The sequence below is a fragment of the Gopherus flavomarginatus genome, chromosome 4 (assembly GCF_025201925.1).
Source record: "Gopherus flavomarginatus isolate rGopFla2 chromosome 4, rGopFla2.mat.asm, whole genome shotgun sequence".
NCBI lineage: Eukaryota > Metazoa > Chordata > Testudines > Testudinidae > Gopherus > Gopherus flavomarginatus.
Window position 1 is genome coordinate 205,568,212 of NC_066620.1, and position 18,270 is coordinate 205,586,481.

General features: G+C 39.2%; 1 protein-coding gene across 3 annotated transcripts in view; it reads left to right on the forward strand.

The window, feature by feature from the left end:
* The first annotated feature begins 8,234 nt into the window (after positions 1-8,234).
* The window catches only part of TFAP2B (transcription factor AP-2 beta), a 28,247-nt gene continuing 18,211 nt past the window's right edge, over positions 8,235-18,270 (forward strand). The window contains exons 1-4 of one of the 3 annotated variants that reach the window (XM_050948863.1): positions 8,235-8,315; positions 11,664-11,690; positions 12,742-13,200; positions 17,971-18,031. In XM_050948863.1, the coding sequence (XP_050804820.1) occupies positions 8,235-8,315; positions 11,664-11,690; positions 12,742-13,200; positions 17,971-18,031 (628 nt within the window). Of the gene's footprint in view, positions 8,316-11,657; positions 11,691-12,741; positions 13,201-17,970; positions 18,032-18,270 lie in introns of those variants that run through there. The other 2 variants (XM_050948861.1, XM_050948862.1) reach the window with 2 other exon arrangements.

An 18,270-nucleotide genomic window follows, 5' to 3' on the forward strand; every position in this document is an offset into this window, starting at 1 on the left:
AAATATTAAAAAATCTAGATATGTCTAGTCTTGAGAAATGAAGACTGGCAGGAGGACCTGATAACAGTTTTCAAATACATTAAAGGCCATTATAAACAGCACAGCGTTAAATTATTTGCAATGGTCACTGAAGGTAGAACAAGAAGTAATCGACGTAATCTACAGCAGGGGAGATTTAGGTTAGATATTAGAAAAACATTCTAACTATAAGGTTAGTTAAGTACTGGACTAAGAAACCAAGGTAAAGGAATCTGTTTTTCAAAGAACAGATGCTCGGCACTTCCTCAAAATCAGGCCCCTTTCAAGCACTCAATAATTGAAGATCCCTGATTTACTAACCACTCTGGATCTTAAACTATTTAATAGAGCTGTTCAAAATTTTTCAATGGAGCAGTTTTACATTGGAAAATGTTGTTTTATTGAAACTGAAATATTTCGCAGAAACATGTTGATTTTGACAGGATTTTCTATGGAAAAATTTGAAATTGTTTGTTCTTTCTCATTTTGAGTCAGAATCATCAAAAGGTTTCATTTTGATAATGTTGAAATGTTTCAGTTTGACTTTTTCATTCCATAACATTTCGTTTTGACATTTATATTAGAATATTAATTGTAATATTAAATTTCTATAATATATATTGTAATTAACACTCTATGTCATATTAAAGTACATAATGTTTTGACTTTCTCAAACTGAAATATTGCAGTGTTTCTACATCATTTTTTTTTAGAATTTCCATTTCATGGGAAATTTTGACTTCTCATTTCAATATGGAATAGTTTTTTGTTTTGAACTGTCAGAATTTCCTGTAGAATGGAAATTCCTTTTTCCAACGAGCTCTACTATTTAACGGTATCCCGTTAATAAAATAATATTAAATTAGGTCTTTACACACATATACGTTGACTAGCCAGCTCCTTGTCTTCCAAAGCAATGTTTCTGTGTCTCTGGTGTAAAAATCCAGGATATTTGAGTGTCAGGTTATAATGGCTACAGCTGTGTGAAATACGAGACAGCCACAATGCCCCCCTTTTCAAGCAGTGTGTTTCCTTCACAACTGTTCATGTCATCTAAAATATTGTTGAAACTGAGAATGGTCATTTTTTGCATTAATTGAACATCAGCTCCCCCTACTCCCCCAGGTTCACATTGTCACCTATTCTTGAAAATGCTACCAATACAGGGTGTGGCAGTGGATCTATCGATTATATCTAACAAGAATAGCCATGGATACTGTAGGCATAGAAACATAGAAATGTGGTAGGGCTGGATGGGACCTCAAGAGGTCATCTAGTCCAACCCCTATGCTGAAGCAGGACAAAGTAAACATAGATCATCCCTGACAGGTGTTTGTCTGACTCTAACCTGTTCTTACAAACTCCAATGATGGTGATTCCATAACTTCCCTTAGTGTCTTATTCCAGTACTTTGACATTTGACAGAACTAAAAAAATCAAAATGTTCTGTTAATGTCAAAATGAAACAGTTTGTTTCCAAAACATTTCAATTTTTTTGGACTGGAGTCACAAAATGGCCAGAGGAGGAGAAGTTGGTGGGGATAGTAGTGACCTTTTTATAACTTTTAGACCAGTGGTTAGGTCACTCACCTGGGATGTGGGAGACCCAGGTGCCCTTCTGCCTGATGTGGAGAAGGCAATTTGAACTTGGGTCTGCCCCATGAGTGTCTGGACCACTGGGCTAAATCTTATAAGGAGGATACCCACTCTACCACCTCATGTTCCTCCTGCCATTTTGGGAATCTAGTCCTCCTTTGCTTTTTGTTAAAAATGCCTAAAATGAAAACAAAAAAAATTGGATCAGGTCAAACTCACCTCACTCTCAACATATCGTGAGAGTTGGAAACCCTGGGTATGTTAGTAATGGGCTGTGCTGGTACATGATGGGATATGTAACCCAGCAAGATGCATCTTTTGTCCCCTATGGGCCAGACTCCCTTGCAGGACTACACCTTGATGTCCCCAGATCATATGACTCCCCTGATGCACCAAGCAACTCAGTGGGCTGGACCACATTGCACTGTGGGACATATAGTCCTCCAGGGAGCCTGGCCAATAAAACGCCATGGGGACCTGAAGGACAACTCCCAGAAGGCAAGAGAAGTGCATTTTGATACTGATCTGACTGGAAAGGAAGTGTCCGGAGTCAGCTCAACACAGCAAAATGTTTCAGTTTCAGGAATATGACTCCCTCAGGGAGCTGATGGGCAGGATCCTCTGGGAAAATAACATGAGGGGGAAAGGAGTCCAGGAGAGCTGGCTGTATTTTAAAGAATCCTCATTGAGGTTGCAGGAAAAAAACATCCCAATGTGTAGGAAGAATAGTAAATATGAGGGAGGCAACCTAGTGACAGAGGATGTGGAAAAAGCTAATGTACTCAATGATTTTTTTGCCTCTATCTTCACAAACAAGGTCAGCTCCCAGACTGCTGCACTGGGCAGCACAGTATGGGGAGGAGGTGACCAGCCCTCTGTGGAGAAAGAAGTGGTTCAGGACTATTTAGAAAAACTGGACAAGCACAAATCCATGGGACCGGATGTGCTGCATCCAAGGGTGCTAAAGGAGTTGGCGGATGTGATTGCAGAGCCATTGGCCATTATCTTTGAAAACTCATGGCGAATGGGGAGGTCCCGGATGACTGGAAAAAGGCTACTGTAGTGCCCAACTTTAAAAAAGGGAAGAAGGAGGATCCAGGGAACTACAGGTCAGTCAGCCTCACCTCAGTCCCTGGAAAAGTCATGGAGCAGGTCCTCAAAGAATCAATTCTGAAGCACTTAGAGGAGAGGAAAGTTATCAGGAACAGTCAGCATGAATTCACCAAGGGCAAGTCATGCCTGACTAACCTAATTGCCTTCTATGAGGAGATAACTGGGTCTGTGGATGAGGAGAAAGCAGTGGATGTGTTATTCCTTGACTTTAGCAAAACTTTTGATACGGTCTCCCACAGTATTCTTACCAGTAAGTTAAAGAAGTATGGGCTGGACGATTGGACTATAAGGTGGATAGAAAGCTGGCTAGATCGTCGTCTCAATGGATAGTGATCAACGGCTCCATGTCTAATTGGCATCCGGTTTCAAGTGTAGTGCCCCAAGGGTCGGTTCTGGGGCCAGTTTTGTTCAATATCTTCATTAATGATCTGGAGGATGGTGTGGACTGCACTCTCAGCAAGTTTGCAGATGATACTGAACTTGGAGGAGTGGTAGATACGCTGGAGGGTAGGGATAGGATACAGAGGGACCTAGACAAATTAGAGCACTGGGCCAAAAGAAATCTGATGAGGTTCACCAAGGATAAGTGCAGAGTCCTGCACTTAGGATGGAAGAATCCCACTCACTGTTACAGACTAGGGACCAAATGGCTAGGAAGCAGTTCTGCAGAAAAGGACCTAGGGGTTACAGTGGACAAGAAGCTAGATATGAGTCAACAGTGTGCCCTTGTTGCCAAGAAGGCTAACAGCATTTTGGGCTGTATAAGTAGGGGCATTGTCAGCAAATCGAGGGATGTGATCATTCCCTCTATTCAACATTGGTGAGGCCTCATCTGGAGTACTGTGTCCAGTTTGGGGCCCCACACTACAAGAAGAATGTGGAAAAATTGGAAAGAATCTAGCGGAGGGCAACAAAACTGATTAGGGGGTTGGAGCACATGACTTATGAGGAGAGGCTGAGGGAACTGGGATTGTTTAGTCTGCAGAAGAGAAGAATGAGAGGGAATTTGATAGCTGCTTTCAACTACCTGAAAGGGGGTTCCAAAGAGGATGGATCTAGACTGTTCTCAGTGGTACCTGATGACAGAACAAGGAGTAATGGTCTCAAGTTGCAGTGGGAGAGGTTTAGGTTGGATATTAGGAAAAACTTTTTCACTCAGAGAGTGGTGAAGTACTGGAATGGGTTACCTAGGGAGGTGGTGGAATCTCCTTCAGAGAAGTTTTTAAGGTGAGGCTTGACAAAGTCCTGGCTGGGATGATTTAGTTGGGAATTGGTCCTGCTTTGAGCAGGGGGTTGGACTAGATGACCTCCTGAGGTCCCTTCCAACCCTGATAGTCTATAATTCTATGATTCTGTGACTGTCACTGTGCTCTGTTTCAGGCAACAATGCTGAAATGAAACATGTTGACATTTCTGATTTGAAATGGGTCAGAATTTCCACTCCAAAAAAAATTTATCTTTTTCTCCCATTTTTGGACAAAAACAGATATTGAAAAGTCAGAATTTTTTATGGGACAGAAATTCCAAATATCATTCAGCTTTAGTTCTATACTGAGGAGCATTCCATCCATTCATCTAAGCAGATTCTTATAATGATGCCAATGGTCATAGTATCTAAATACCTAATTGAGGAAGCCAGCATCTCACTGATTTACAGAGTGGAGTCAAGAGAAGGGGGGGAAATAGCCCCTGAAAAAAAGAGAAAGGTTTTCTCCAGTCAGACAGTAGTTTAGTTTATTACTTTTCCCTCTCACTCCTTCAAGTCTGTTGACTCCCCTGTGCCATGAAATTTAAATAACTGTATCATGGCCATAGATTATTCACTTAACAGGCTGGCAGGGAGTATCCCATAATACAGATGCTTTTGTGTACAGGGAAAGCAAATCTGTATTTCAAAGCACCATGAAGCAAACTGCATAAACAAATGCTGTGTCAAAATGTATACAACAGAACTGAGGTAAAACAAATAAAATCAGATCTTCTGACTTTCTGTCATCCGAATCTTAAACACGGGTAAAAATTCCACATTTTTCCAAAGGAGTAAAGTTTAAAGAGGGTAAAAGAAGGACTGAATTCTGAAATTGTGTCTCTGTGTGAAAGAGAGAGAGACAAAGTGCATGTTGATAGTGCCAGGAACTACTGAATAAAAGGCATTTTCAGTTTGAAAGGGTTGTCATAAAATTCACTTTGGATAAGAGCCTCCAGCTACCAGCAGAGGGCGTTGCACTAAATTGATTTTATTTTAAACTGTAGCCAATAATACATGGGGACGAGGGGAGGGAGGGAGAGAGAGAGAAAGAGAGAGAGAGAGATTTGTTATTATAAATGTCCATTCTGGCTTCAAAATACAGGGAAAGGATGCTAGATAGATAGATAGATAGATAGATAGATAGATAGATAGATAGATAGATAGATAGATAGATAGATAGATAGATAGATAGAATGGGAATTAAATAGAATACTTGGTAAAATAATGTAGTATTGCCTTACTTTTTGACAAAGTAACAATAGATTATGTTGATTGGGGAAGAGTTATTAACTTGGGTAAATAGACAATATTACTTATTTTGTATTTTTATACACACTACATTTAAAAGATAGCAAAAAAGAACCCTTGTTACTTGACCGTGAAAGGATAAAACTATTGAGATTTGACAGTGCATTTTGACTTGTTCCATTTATTATTTTGTAAAACTGTTCAACAGAAAGAGAGATGTCTGTACTAAAATAGCTATCCGTGTAATTTCTAGTAGCGCAAAGCGTTCGCTATTTGTTACTCTTGGTTGTAGACGACAGACCGTAAGAATCACAGTTATAGTTGAAGTTGTAGATGGTAAGAATCACAAGAACAAACTTTTAAACTCTATAGTCAAGAGTTATTGTGTTAAGCAAAATCCCAACAGAGGGCGCTGCTACCCTGTTCAATGATGGATTTCAAGAGGATTATAAAGCTCCATATTCAAAAATACAGGATTTTTCAGATGTGGTCAGTTTGGAACAATTTACTTAGATTTTAATCCTAATCACGGTGAGATTTCGCTATGGAAATTTTTATCTCATGTTGATAACCTACTTTTAAAATATGTATTCACTCTTTCAAATATGGTCCTGAAGAATAAGAAATACCAAATATTATATTGAAATTATATTGGAATAAGGCATCATTTGATCGGTTCCAACAGTTCTGAGTAGTTTGACATGAAAATATTTGTTTGCATTAATTTCAAACTGTATATTCAAATAGTTTTAAAACACTAGCGATAAACATTTAGAAATGTAAGCTACATCTTTATATTGATTAATTATTATTATACGTCTAATGTCTTTAATATGAAGCGTATTATACATTTTAGCTAAAATAACTTAATATAATATAAAATAATATAAAAATATTTGAAATTTACCACATTAAGCAGAAATAAACTCCATGGGGGAGGGGGGGGGAAGATCCTTGATCAATCAAATCGTTTTCCAAATGTTCATCAGACATCTGGCTCTATTGGGTTGTGTTAATGAGAGTTCTAATAAATATGTGACCCGTGAATCAGAATGCACAGCCTAAAACATTTTGCTAGTGGAGTCCATACATCGATCTGATCTTTTTTTGTATTATTACTTTGTTTTCTGATACGTGGCACTTACATAATCTCCCGTCCTACTCCACTGTAACTCGTAATAACGCACAAATAGGTCATAAAACAGGGCCACTCTGCAGCGCCAGCCTTTTAGAAGATGAGCCAGAGACTTCCGCGAAACTGGTGGTAAAGTGTCCCTTTCGCTGATATTTGTTTGAATCGGAATTATTGCTCACTACAGGCAGAGCAGTATCGCTTGTGTTTGTGAGTGTAACAAAGTATAAGCCTACATGCAAACAACACATATACATTTCGCTTTTCAATATCCTATTTGTACTATTGCTCGAGACGGACGTCTCTCTCGAACCAACTGAAGTCCTGTTTGATAGCCCCACGCAGCAATGGATAACGAGACAATCTTTGCAGAGAATCCCTCTTTTCTGCTTTATTAACTTCCCACCACAGAAACTGCCCTGCTCCCCTTATAATAACGATCTGCTATTTGTTTCGGCCCCTTTGTGGGTTGAGCTTCCAGTGGAGATGCATGCTTGGAAATGGGGTGTATGGCGGGGGAGGGGGGAGTTGGGAAGGGAGAGAGAAGAAAGACGAATTTACACTTTCCAGTTTAATTTGCGGGGATGAGAAATCGGAGACTCTGCTTATTAAGTCTCCTCACTCTTCGATTTAACCCAATCCCGATTTCTAGGAGATTAAAAAGTCCCAGATACTATATATATATTCCTAATAAAGGTCACATATAGATGTGCAGGAACATTAAGGACGCCCTGAAGTTCCAGCTAGGACCCTGAAATTAGAAACACCTCCTTGTCTCACTCATTAGTTCCCTGAGAAGCGCAGTTGTTTTCTTTCAAAGTGAGAGATGGTCTCTCCTTGCCCTTAATAACTGCTCGTGTCTTGGCAATGCTAGAAATGGACAATGCAAACGAATGTTTGACTGGACACATCAAGGTTAGCTGGGTTCCATCGCCCCGGATCAACGGGGAAATGTAAAAGCACAAATATAACTTCATGCTGTTAATGGCTTTTGGAAGTAGCGACTAGCTCTTAGAGAGGTGTCCGGGAGATTGCTAAGATCTCTGCGGTGCCGAGGAAATGTCCCAAGTTCTAAAATATCTTGCTCAAGCCATGAGTCTAAGGATTCCAGATGGATAGCTTTTACTGTAGATTAGCTCCTTCCACTTTAAAGTCCCTGTCTCTGCTTTTGTGTTTTACTGCATATGAGAGAGAATTTCTGGACCTGGACATAAAAGCATAGTATGTGGAGGGAAACATAATATCTCATTGCAAATGATGAATGGTTTCGTATAGAGGCAAAATAGCCTGTATTTTAATATAAATAAGGATAGACAAATATCCGCTATTCTGTCTGCTGTGTATAAACACATACTGCGGAGAGAATAGTGGATATTAATAAGTGTATATATGTGTGTGTACATACACACACACACTCATATTCATATATTGTGATACACACACCGATAAACTTGTGTGTGTCGTTGAGAATCACAATATATGAATATGTGTCTTTATGTGTGTGTGTGTGTGTGTATATATACATATATATGCACACAATGTGAGCTATACATATGAATGCATCTATCTATATTTGTATGCATGTATTTGTATGTTTATGTGTACATATGCGACTATATCTGCATGTATATATGTTTGGATATGTATAGTTGTGAGATTCTCTCTCTGTATATGAAGTCTGTGTGTGCATATATATAACCAATAATGTTTTTACTATCCGGTTGAGGTTTACTTCTGCAGCCTATTGTTTCAGACAACAGATATAAGTTGCGATGGAAGAGGAACGTCGGATTTGCTGTCTGTCCCCCATTTCCAATTATAGATGGATCATTACAGACAGAGAAGTACTGAGAATCCAGACATCTGCTCTTCACATGAATGCACTCACCTCCTAGAGAACAGCCTGCCATCATGCTCTGGAAACTGGTTGAAAATGTCAAGTATGAAGACATCTATGAGGTGAGTATATAATATGCATGTGTGTGAGAAGGTATATGTATACAGTATATAAATATACATCTCCATGTTTATATGTACGTTTATACAATACACATATAGATAGATACATACATATGAAAGCTATATAGATAACACACATATACATTCAGGAAACCCAGAATAAATGTTCATATGCTTAATTATTTGGTTTTTTTTCTCTTCAGCAAGGCGAGTCCTTAACTTTTTTTTTTGAAGCTGTTTGATGAGATTTAAAACATCGACGAAATGATCTGGGGGTTGGAATAAGGCGATTTAAACGCAAAAGTTTGATTTTTAGACCTCGAATTCAACATCATTCCATTAAACACGGACAAATGTCAAGAAAAAAAAAAGCTTAAGAAAGAAAACACAATCTTGTAATCCTACGATTTAATACATTTCTGGGCTGTGTTTCTTTTCCCTATTTTCAACCCCAATCTTAGAGCAACTTGAGGTTGTTGTTTTTTCTTGTTGTGCCTTCCTTATAAGATACATCTGTATGATTTTTTATAAATACACTGAAATATATACATAGATATAGATACATCGGTATCTATACACACATAGACACATACATAGTCAGAGATAGCTACATACATATAGTCAGAGAACAGTGAAAGTTGTATGGATTATTCAGAAGGCTTTGAGTTTTGAGGCTCAAAAGCAAAAATGTAAAACATTTGCTAATTTTCTACTGCTTCATGACCTGGATAATTTTTTGTAAAGTATGCTCAGTCCATCTGGTTCTTTTAACTTAATCAGCGACTGCATTTTTCCAGAAAGGAAAAAGACTTTTAAGGAAAAGGCGTCTGTATTGTCCCGCTCGCTTTTGGTTTTTTTTTTTTAATTTTATTATTATTATTTTTATTTTGGGGGTACTTTGCAAATGTGAGCAGCAGTGTTGCTAAGGAGATTTTAAGAAGGGTCCCCCTTCGATTTCAGCGCAGTGGAGTTTGGTGCCATAACAGAATTCGTTCCAAACGCCAGGATATGGTGCCGATTGATTGTTTTAGCAGTAAAATCTGTATGGCGTGTGTTTGTCCAAAAGAAGGAGCCCTGTTCCCTGCAGTCTGTGGAGTGGATACCATGTCATGGGCTGGCTGGTCAAAAGTCAGAGCCTTTAAGGACTTAATTCTGGAAGAGAGTTAATATTTAATCCAGAGATCTGAAGGAGAAAAAGAAAGAAAGAAAGAAAGAAAGAGAAAGAAAGATCACTTGAAGGGATACGTTAATCTGTAGGAAGTGTTTCATAAAATGAAGTGATCGAGATAAAATGTACAGAGGTTATCAAAGTGCCTCTTGCCTGAGAGTAAAATCATAGTAGTGAATACAATTCAGTGTGTGCTCTCTAAAAGCAGTCCTATGATCCTAGCGGGGAGCCGTCTTCCCGATAGAAGGAATGTCTCAACTCTCAAAAGCTCCCGTCAGGCTAATTATCAGCTGAACGCTCGCAAAATCCAGCATATGCAGAATTAGTATCGGCGCAGGCACGACGGCTCTGTCCCCTTCGGACAACCCCCTCATTCTTCTCCTGCTTTTCCTTAAGTGCGGGTCCTTTCCAAATACTGATCAAGTGGAAAGCCATGATCTGCCCTTCACAATAACAACCATTCAGAGGTAGATATGTCTCTGGATTTTTTTTTCAGAGGACGCTTGTAAGGCTATTTGCCTGCTTTACTTTTTATTTATACTTGTAAGTTTATTTTATCTTGGAGACAGGGAATTTAGCAGTGGGGTACATTTTGTTTGTGTTTTGTCTTGAAACATGATATAGTCTAACTTTGTGGTGCTTGGGAAGTGATTCTGTAATGCCTAGAATCAAGAAAAAAATACCCAACTTTCCCTAGGAATAGATAGATAGATAGATAGATAGATAGATAGATAGATAGATAGATAGATAGATAGATAGATAGATAGATAGATAGATAGATAGATAGATCTTGCCAGTGTTTTTTAAAAATCTCTCTCATTCTCTCTGTCTCTCGGTCTCTCGCTCTGATTTATAATTAATAGTATGGTCTAAAAACCTCCTATCTACTTACATTGATTTGATCTTAAAACAAAAGTGGGACACAAACTTGCTCTGGGAAGTGTGGGTCTCTGTAGGAGGGAATGTAAGTTGAACTTTAACAGAAATGGCAGGTCGGCCAGTCGAACGGGTTCTTGAAACATCAAAAGGGTTTTCTATCGCCCCTGGCTTTGCCTGGAAACTATAAATTTAGTATCCTTTAAAATTCACTGCATAAATTTTACATCTGGGTGAAAATTGGGAGCATTTTTGGCATAGTTAGGGGGCAAATTAGCATGGAGAATGAAATGGAACCCGACTTAACACTGATTTATTTGTACGTTTGAGATATTTTGCTTTTACAAATAACTGCAATCTGTAGCGTTCAGTCAAAGTGTTTAATTGCCGCTGTAAACAGACAAATTATAGGGGCTGAATAGTTTATTTATTTTCAAGAGAGGATCAGGAAAACTCCCCCACCCCCAGTTATACGTGTGTGTGTGTGTGTATATATATACACACAAAAAAAGCACCAAGAGCAACCAAATTCTCCTATTTGGATGCATAATTACATGTAAAAGAAGGAAATAAGATTTTTTCTTGGCCTCTAGCATTGGTCCATAGCACTTTCTTGCTTCCAACCAGCAGCGTCTAGTTTACACTTCTTCCTCTGCCTGAGTTAATTGAAGTTATGTCTTTTCCTTGCTAAACTTCCCCCCTCCCCCTCATACCTTCTCCCTCTCTCCCCCAACTCGGTTTCTGCCAGCCCCCCCGTTTGATTACATCTAGTAATTCTCCACTGAATGAACGTCATTTACAATGGTAGGGGAGCTCTCGAGCTGGCTGCAAGCTTCACGCTCCATTTGGTCCTGCATTCTCCCTTTAAAGTAGTCGTGTAATATTAATAGTCATGAATATCAATTATTATGAGGCGGTGTAGAGGAGGACAGGGAGGAAGGGGCATCGGAGCAGTCTCAGCCTAGCCTTGGGTTGGAGAGGATTGCATCTGGAAGCTCAAAGGGGAAAATAAATAAATAAATAAATAAATAACCCAGAGGGGAGGGGGGAAATCATAGATGTCTACATAGGTTTCCAAGCTTTTTTTTTTTTTTTTTTTTTTTTGCGGGGGTGGGGGTGGCGCACTGGCTAATTTTTGTATGATGATTTTTGATGGCTAGACTTGGAAATACCTCAAGCTGTTCTCCTGTGTCCAACACGTCCCTTTGCCGAGCTCCTTGATATTTTTCTCCTATTATTACTATTATTATTATCAGCACCACTCTTTTATTTGTAGCTGTTACAAGACTTTTTTTTATTTCCAGATGTTAGTCCACACCTATTCCGCCATGGTGAGTTTGGATCCATGTTGTACCAGAATTGCATGTTCTCTCTCTCTCTCTCTCTCTCTCTTTCTCTCTCTCTCTCGCTCCCTCTCCCCCTCTCTCTCTCTCTCTTGAACGCCTTTGGCTTGGTAATTTAGCACAATAATTGGAGGAGGCTTGCAGCTGCTTCTCCTTTTTGCATTGTGTGTTCTTGGTTTGAGCTGGGGGGGGGAGAGGAAAACTTTTTTTTTTTTTTTTTTTTTTTTTGCCATCGCTGGTGGGGATTTGGAGAACACTTTGTGGACTAGATGTTTTCTTGTTTACTTTAGTCTTGCAGCCTCAGCTAGGATGGAGTTGGGAAAAACTCCTCTCCCACACTTTCTCGGAAGACTTTCATATTCTCCCCCTCCCCCAATACACACAGCAAGACTTTTAATTACAATTTTAATGCTCCAACCCCCCCCCCGCCCTTTGGAGTGTAATATTTGAAAGAGATAACATACATTCGAAGTTGCCTCGGAAATCACAGTGGCTGGATTTGTTGTTTATTTTATATACATATGTATTTATTTTAAAAAAACAGAGGCTTGACTTTACATAAAGACACATTTAACATTTTATTTTCACCTTCTTTCCTTGTCATCGGACTATTACCGCATTTCTTCTGACCTTCCCAGGCAGAATGAGTGGGTGATTTATTTATTTTTTAAACCGGAGTTTAGTGGCGAAGGGGAGTGAATAGATGTTTGAAAACTTTATACGCTGGGGTCTGAAGAGGTACTAGGCAGCCAGAGGATGGATCAAAGCCGCACAAGCTGTACATACACAGAGTGCACCACTCCTACATTTTTAATTAGGACATTTTAGTGTATTTCTCTCCCACCTCCCCCTTCTCGCCTGTTCTTGGAAACTTACATGATCAGGACGGGAAATGCCGGACTATTTCGAGTCCGGGGGATTTAAGGGGTCAATTTAAATGCGTATTTTATTTTCTCTTGCTGTGTTATTTGTTTTTCATTTCCTCTTTTTTGTTTCTTTCCTTTTTTTATTCCTTTCCCCTTTTTTTTTTTGTTTTTAGGACCGGCATGATGGAGTCCCCAGCCACAGCTCCAGATTGTCCCAGCTGGGCTCTGTCTCCCAGGGACCCTATTCCAGCGCCCCGCCGTTGTCTCACACCCCGTCCTCGGATTTCCAGCCGCCTTACTTCCCACCCCCCTACCAGCCTCTTCCTTACCACCAAAGCCAGGACCCGTACTCCCATGTCAATGACCCTTACTCCCTAAACCCCTTGCATCAGCCCCAGCAGCACCCTTGGGGACAAAGGCAGAGGCAAGAGGTGGGATCAGAAGCCGGCTCACTGCTGCCACAGCCTCGGGCCGCCTTGCCTCAGCTCTCGGGACTGGACCCCAGGCGGGACTACCACTCAGTGAGGCGGCCAGATGTTCTCCTTCACTCGGCACACCATGGCCTGGATTCCGGCATGGGAGACAGCCTTTCTCTGCATGGCATCGGACACCCAGGAATGGAGGACGTGCAGGTAAGGCGCTCCTGCTCCTTCCCCCGCTACTGCCAGGGAGCCTGAAGAAATCTTAGCAGCTGGGAGACACATAGTCAACAATGATCAGTTATGAATCATAGCAATTAGACAACGGAAAGACCTATTAGGTTACCCTCTCCCTGCCTCTTCAGGATCGTTCCCCACTTGTATTTTCCAGTATTTGTCTTAAAAATAATGTCTTTCTTTCTTTCACCTCACAATACATTAACAAGATAAAAGCTATAATAAGAAAGAAAGAAAGAAAGAAAGAAAGAAAGAAAGAAAGGCGTTTCTGAATAATCTAGGCATTTTGAAAGGGAATAAAGTTTATGGAAGCTTTTCTTATTTCAGATATTAAGTCATGTAAAATATGGGTCTCCCAACCAGCTTTCTGCAGTTTTGGGATTTCAGTGAGGTCTTTCAGAATAACAATTTTTTTTAAAAAATACTCTCAGTTAGGAAAAAAACCCTGTGTATAGGATCAATGATATATAAAACGATTGCACAGGACACTGTTTTTAAATGTTTTGTATGTATGTGTGTGTGTGTGTATATATATATTCTCTCTTTATCATCTATCTATCTATCTATCTCAACATTTATCATTGTTCTGTTCCATCCTTTGGGAAACAAAGGAGTTTCATGGGCCTGGGGGTACAATATTTCCTAGCTCTCTCACCCTCCAAGCCAAAGTCATCAAGGGCTATTTCCTTAAAACAAAAGCACCATAACAATTTCATCCAAAATGGCTCGGCTTGGATCTTACTAAGGCACAGCTCCCATAGTAGGTGAACGCATGATTTTCGGCCCAAATTTTACACGAGGGTTGCTGGTTTCTGCTGGTCGTGGTGTTTTTCTTGCTTTTTTTGTTGCCGTTGCAGCTATTTAAAAGTCTTGGTTAGATTTTTTAAAAATAGCAAGGGAGGGATCTGCAAAAAGGAGACTAAAGAACTCACTAAAATGAAATGCCTCATTAAAATGAATGGGCTTTGACCCAGTTCAACATACAAGTACCAAACAGACAGGAGGAGGCATTCATTTATTAGCCAGAAAACTTATTATTGCTCAGCTTTAAAAATTCAAGACTGCTGAAAATACAATCAATGGAAGAGGAGAATTGCAAAATTGATTTGCTTGGGTGTCACTTTAAAGAGTCGCACGCCCCTGTACCTTGTGCGTTAGTGTTTGCGATGATCATGGGAAATGCTTTCGCTGGTATTTGTTCACTGTTCCCTCTGAACTCAATGGCAATCGGAGCATTGGATTGCACGGATTTAAAACTTTATCTGTAAAACGTACGCGGACTCCCTGAGCTATAGGAACAGGTTTTATGGGGCTCATCCTACTTTCCTTACTCAGGCAAAACTGCCAATGGGAGTTTTGCCTGCGTAAGGGCAACAAACTAGGATTCCTTATCTCTCTATATTTAGTACCGAAACGATACAGAAAATATTAGTGCATTGATATTTACAACGCCAAAAGAAAACTGCATAATTAGCGGGTACAGTCGTGGTGCTTCTCTTATAGATGGGTAGAGACTGGATACAGTTATTCACATTCAGCTATTTTGAAAGCAAAACGAATCCTATTAAACTCCCCGCCGAGTCAATAAGGCGCAAGGTATTGAATAAAAATAAGATGCATGTCGCATGGTCATTTTCTAAACAAAATAATATATCCTTAGCCTTCGGTAGGAAGGAGCTAGTTTAGCCTGTGTTGAATTGCTGATCCAAATAGCTAAAGGGGCGTTGCAGACAGGGTATTTTCGTGCAGGAATCTCTCTCTGGAGTTCTGGACACAATGTGTAGACAGGATAGTGCACTGGGAGAATGAGGCAGGTACTTATTTTGAAAGGTTGGATCTCAAACTGAATAAAAAAATATTCCAAGGGATAATTTATGAAGATGGAAGTGCTGATCAGCAAGTTAGTATAAATAGGCACAGAGGTGGTGCCAGGATTGTATTTATTGACAGGCATTTTCCATTATTTTCCCTCTGGGTTTGCAAGCCAGGTTAAGTTGGCGGTTTTCTTAATATGTGATTCTTAATATGGATTTTTTCTAGGACAGGTAAAACAAATCCTATATAGCCAATAAATACACCTACTTTCTATGCCTTATGGGAAAAAAAGTTTCCTTGAGGCATATTAGTCAGGGGTTTTTTTGCTCACAAAGTTTTACTTTTTGAGTAAAGTTTTTTTTTCTTATACCATCTGATTAAATAGATTTCATAAGTATGTGTTTGGTTGGCAGAGAGAGAGAGAAAAAAAATCGAGGCTATGATATAAACCCAGTTCCAGGCCATGTGTAATCCCTTGTCCAGGAACATAATTAAGTGGTTGTAAAGTAGGGTTCTGTTATTGTAAACACAATGCTGTCCTTTGCGACGAATTAGGTTTTCCATTTGCAATTTTCAGCCGACAAATATGCACAGAGAAAAAAAGGATCTACACATGGAAAACAAATATGCCTCCCCTAGGTAGAAAAAATAAATTAAAATAGCCATTGCAACTTCATCCTCATTCCTCGCTGATTAGGGGATCTGCATCTTTTATACCTTCATTCATTATTATAGCCAAAGCCACAGGGAAGAAATGCAACCATCTCTCTCTCTCTCTCTCACACACACACACGCTCACACTTTCGGCCTTTGCAAAATAAAATACAAACTCTGTGGGTTTTATTTTAGTTATATTATTTTATAGCTGCTGGATATGGAGATGGTGTTTAGAACGAGTCAGTGCGATCAAGTTTATTTGCAAAAATAAATCTCCAGATTTGCTAAATTTATGCTGGAAACTCATCACCTCCCCCATTACAACCTCTACTCCTTCCCTTCCTCCACCGCCCCCACCCCTCATCCTCTCCTGTGTATGCAAGCTAGGGAGATTGAAAGTTAAGTTGCACCAAAACACCAGAGTCTCTTATAAAGTAACCCCTGGTATCACTTTTAACTAAAGAAGTGTAGTAATTAAAAGTCTGAGTTGTTTTTCCACGTTTCCGCATGCAGTCCTAATTAAATCTTTACGATCCTCTCTGTGACTATTAACTGCCAGCATGCTGCGCGAATATCCTGTACAAAAACCCAGCAGGAGGGCGTAATTAGATAGAAAATCAGACAAGAGTCTTCTCATTAACTGTAACAACTAACCCACGTTGCTGATGAAGCGAGTGGAGTGCATCCACACACACATAGGTAGACATAGACATAGCCGGGCAATATCGAGATAAGCTGAGGTTAAAAAAAAAAATGGAAGAAAGATGGCGCTTCATATTTGCCTCCATTTTTATAGCATCGTGTTGCAAAATTATGCTCTCCACCAGGCTGCACCATTTGTTCATCTTCCTCTATCTCGTTGAAGACAGTGTAGAAGCTGCTAAAGGAGAGAAGAGAAAGAAAAGACCTTATCATTGTGTTTGATCTTTCCACTCTTATTTTCTGTGATACCCTGTAGGTATGGGGCCTATTGATTAAGGAGGAGTCAAAAAAGACAAAAGGGAGGGGGGGTCAACAGGGAGGCTGGGGTCAAGAGGGAAAGGAATCCAAGGAAATATTGTTTATTGCTCCATCACACTTTGGGTGTGCTGTTGGAAAAATAATTGTATCCTAACTTATTTCCCACCTTAGCTAGGGTCTCCTGAGAATAGAAAGATATGTACATAAGGAGTGGATTATGATAAACTAAGACACTACTTGGAAAGATAAAGTTAGAACAAGAGGAAAATTCCATGACTTAAAGCTTTTTAATGTGTCTTTGGGAAAGAAAAAAAAACAACAACCCTTAAAGCCATCATCTAATGTATCTGTCTGTCTATCTATCTATCTACAACCGCAGTTTAGAACTGACCACAAAACGGAACCCCTTATTGAAATCTATTAGAAATGGTTCTTGAGTCACCTCTGTTCTCTGCGATGGTTGTTCTTGCTCATTGAGGAGGGTATCCAATATCAGACAACTTATATTAAGAAATAAAACTTAACATTTACCCCTGCTGCAGTGTAACTGTCTTTGTTTGTTTTCCTGCTAAAGAAGTTAATGCCATAATAACAGGTGTGCTTCTAACCAGGGTGAAAGTAGACCGGTTGAGGAGAGAGACTGAGTGACTTTTCTAGGCAATCAATTTAATTGCTCTTATATTTTGTCTGTGTGTAATTCCCTTCCCCCATCTCTCTCTCTCTCACACACACACACACACTTCTAACTTTTAAACCAAACAGTGCGAGTGTTAATCTTTTTGTTTCCTATAGTATGTGGGTGTTGCACTGCACTCTGAATTGCTCAAACTTTAATTACAGTCTATAATGTAAACCTTCCTATATAAAAAGTAAATGGCCTGTGAGTTAAATGGCAGGGGTAATAATAAAATAATAATAATAATTAATAATAAACAACTAAGTTGTCCTTAAACGTGTTCATTTAGATACTAGATCTTGGAGATGTTACCAAATTGCCAAATTTTCAAAGAAAAATATAAAGCTTTATCGAATACAAAAAAGATTATGTAATATCCATGTTTTATAAGATAACAAAAATACTATTGCACCCCATATGCTTCACACCTCTTTTTATTATAATCCCATATAATTTGGAACAATTTCATTTCCATGTCGATTTGGAGGAATAATAATACTACTACTAATAAACCTTTCTTCCCCCAGTGAATTAATATAAATGGAAATAACAGTAACTCTAGTTTGGAATGACATGATTTATGTACGCCATTCTTTAATATCCAGTCAATTTTAATAGTTATGTTTTTATATTCACAGTCTGTTGAAGATGCCAATAACAGCGGTATGAACCTACTGGACCAGTCTGTCATTAAAAAAGGTATGGATTATTCCAACAAGCTTGACAAACTTATACTGTGTAGCAATGTTTTCCTGATATGATTTTACTTTGAGCCAATTAGTTAACCCGGAAAATAGACTCGCGTGGGAGATAGATAGATAGATAGATAGATGAAACGAGGAAAGAGGAGGTAAAAGGAACAAGTATTTTCTTGTCGAGATGTTAGATAATTACATTTTATCTTAAATATTTCTTATAATTGCTGCCAACTGATTTAA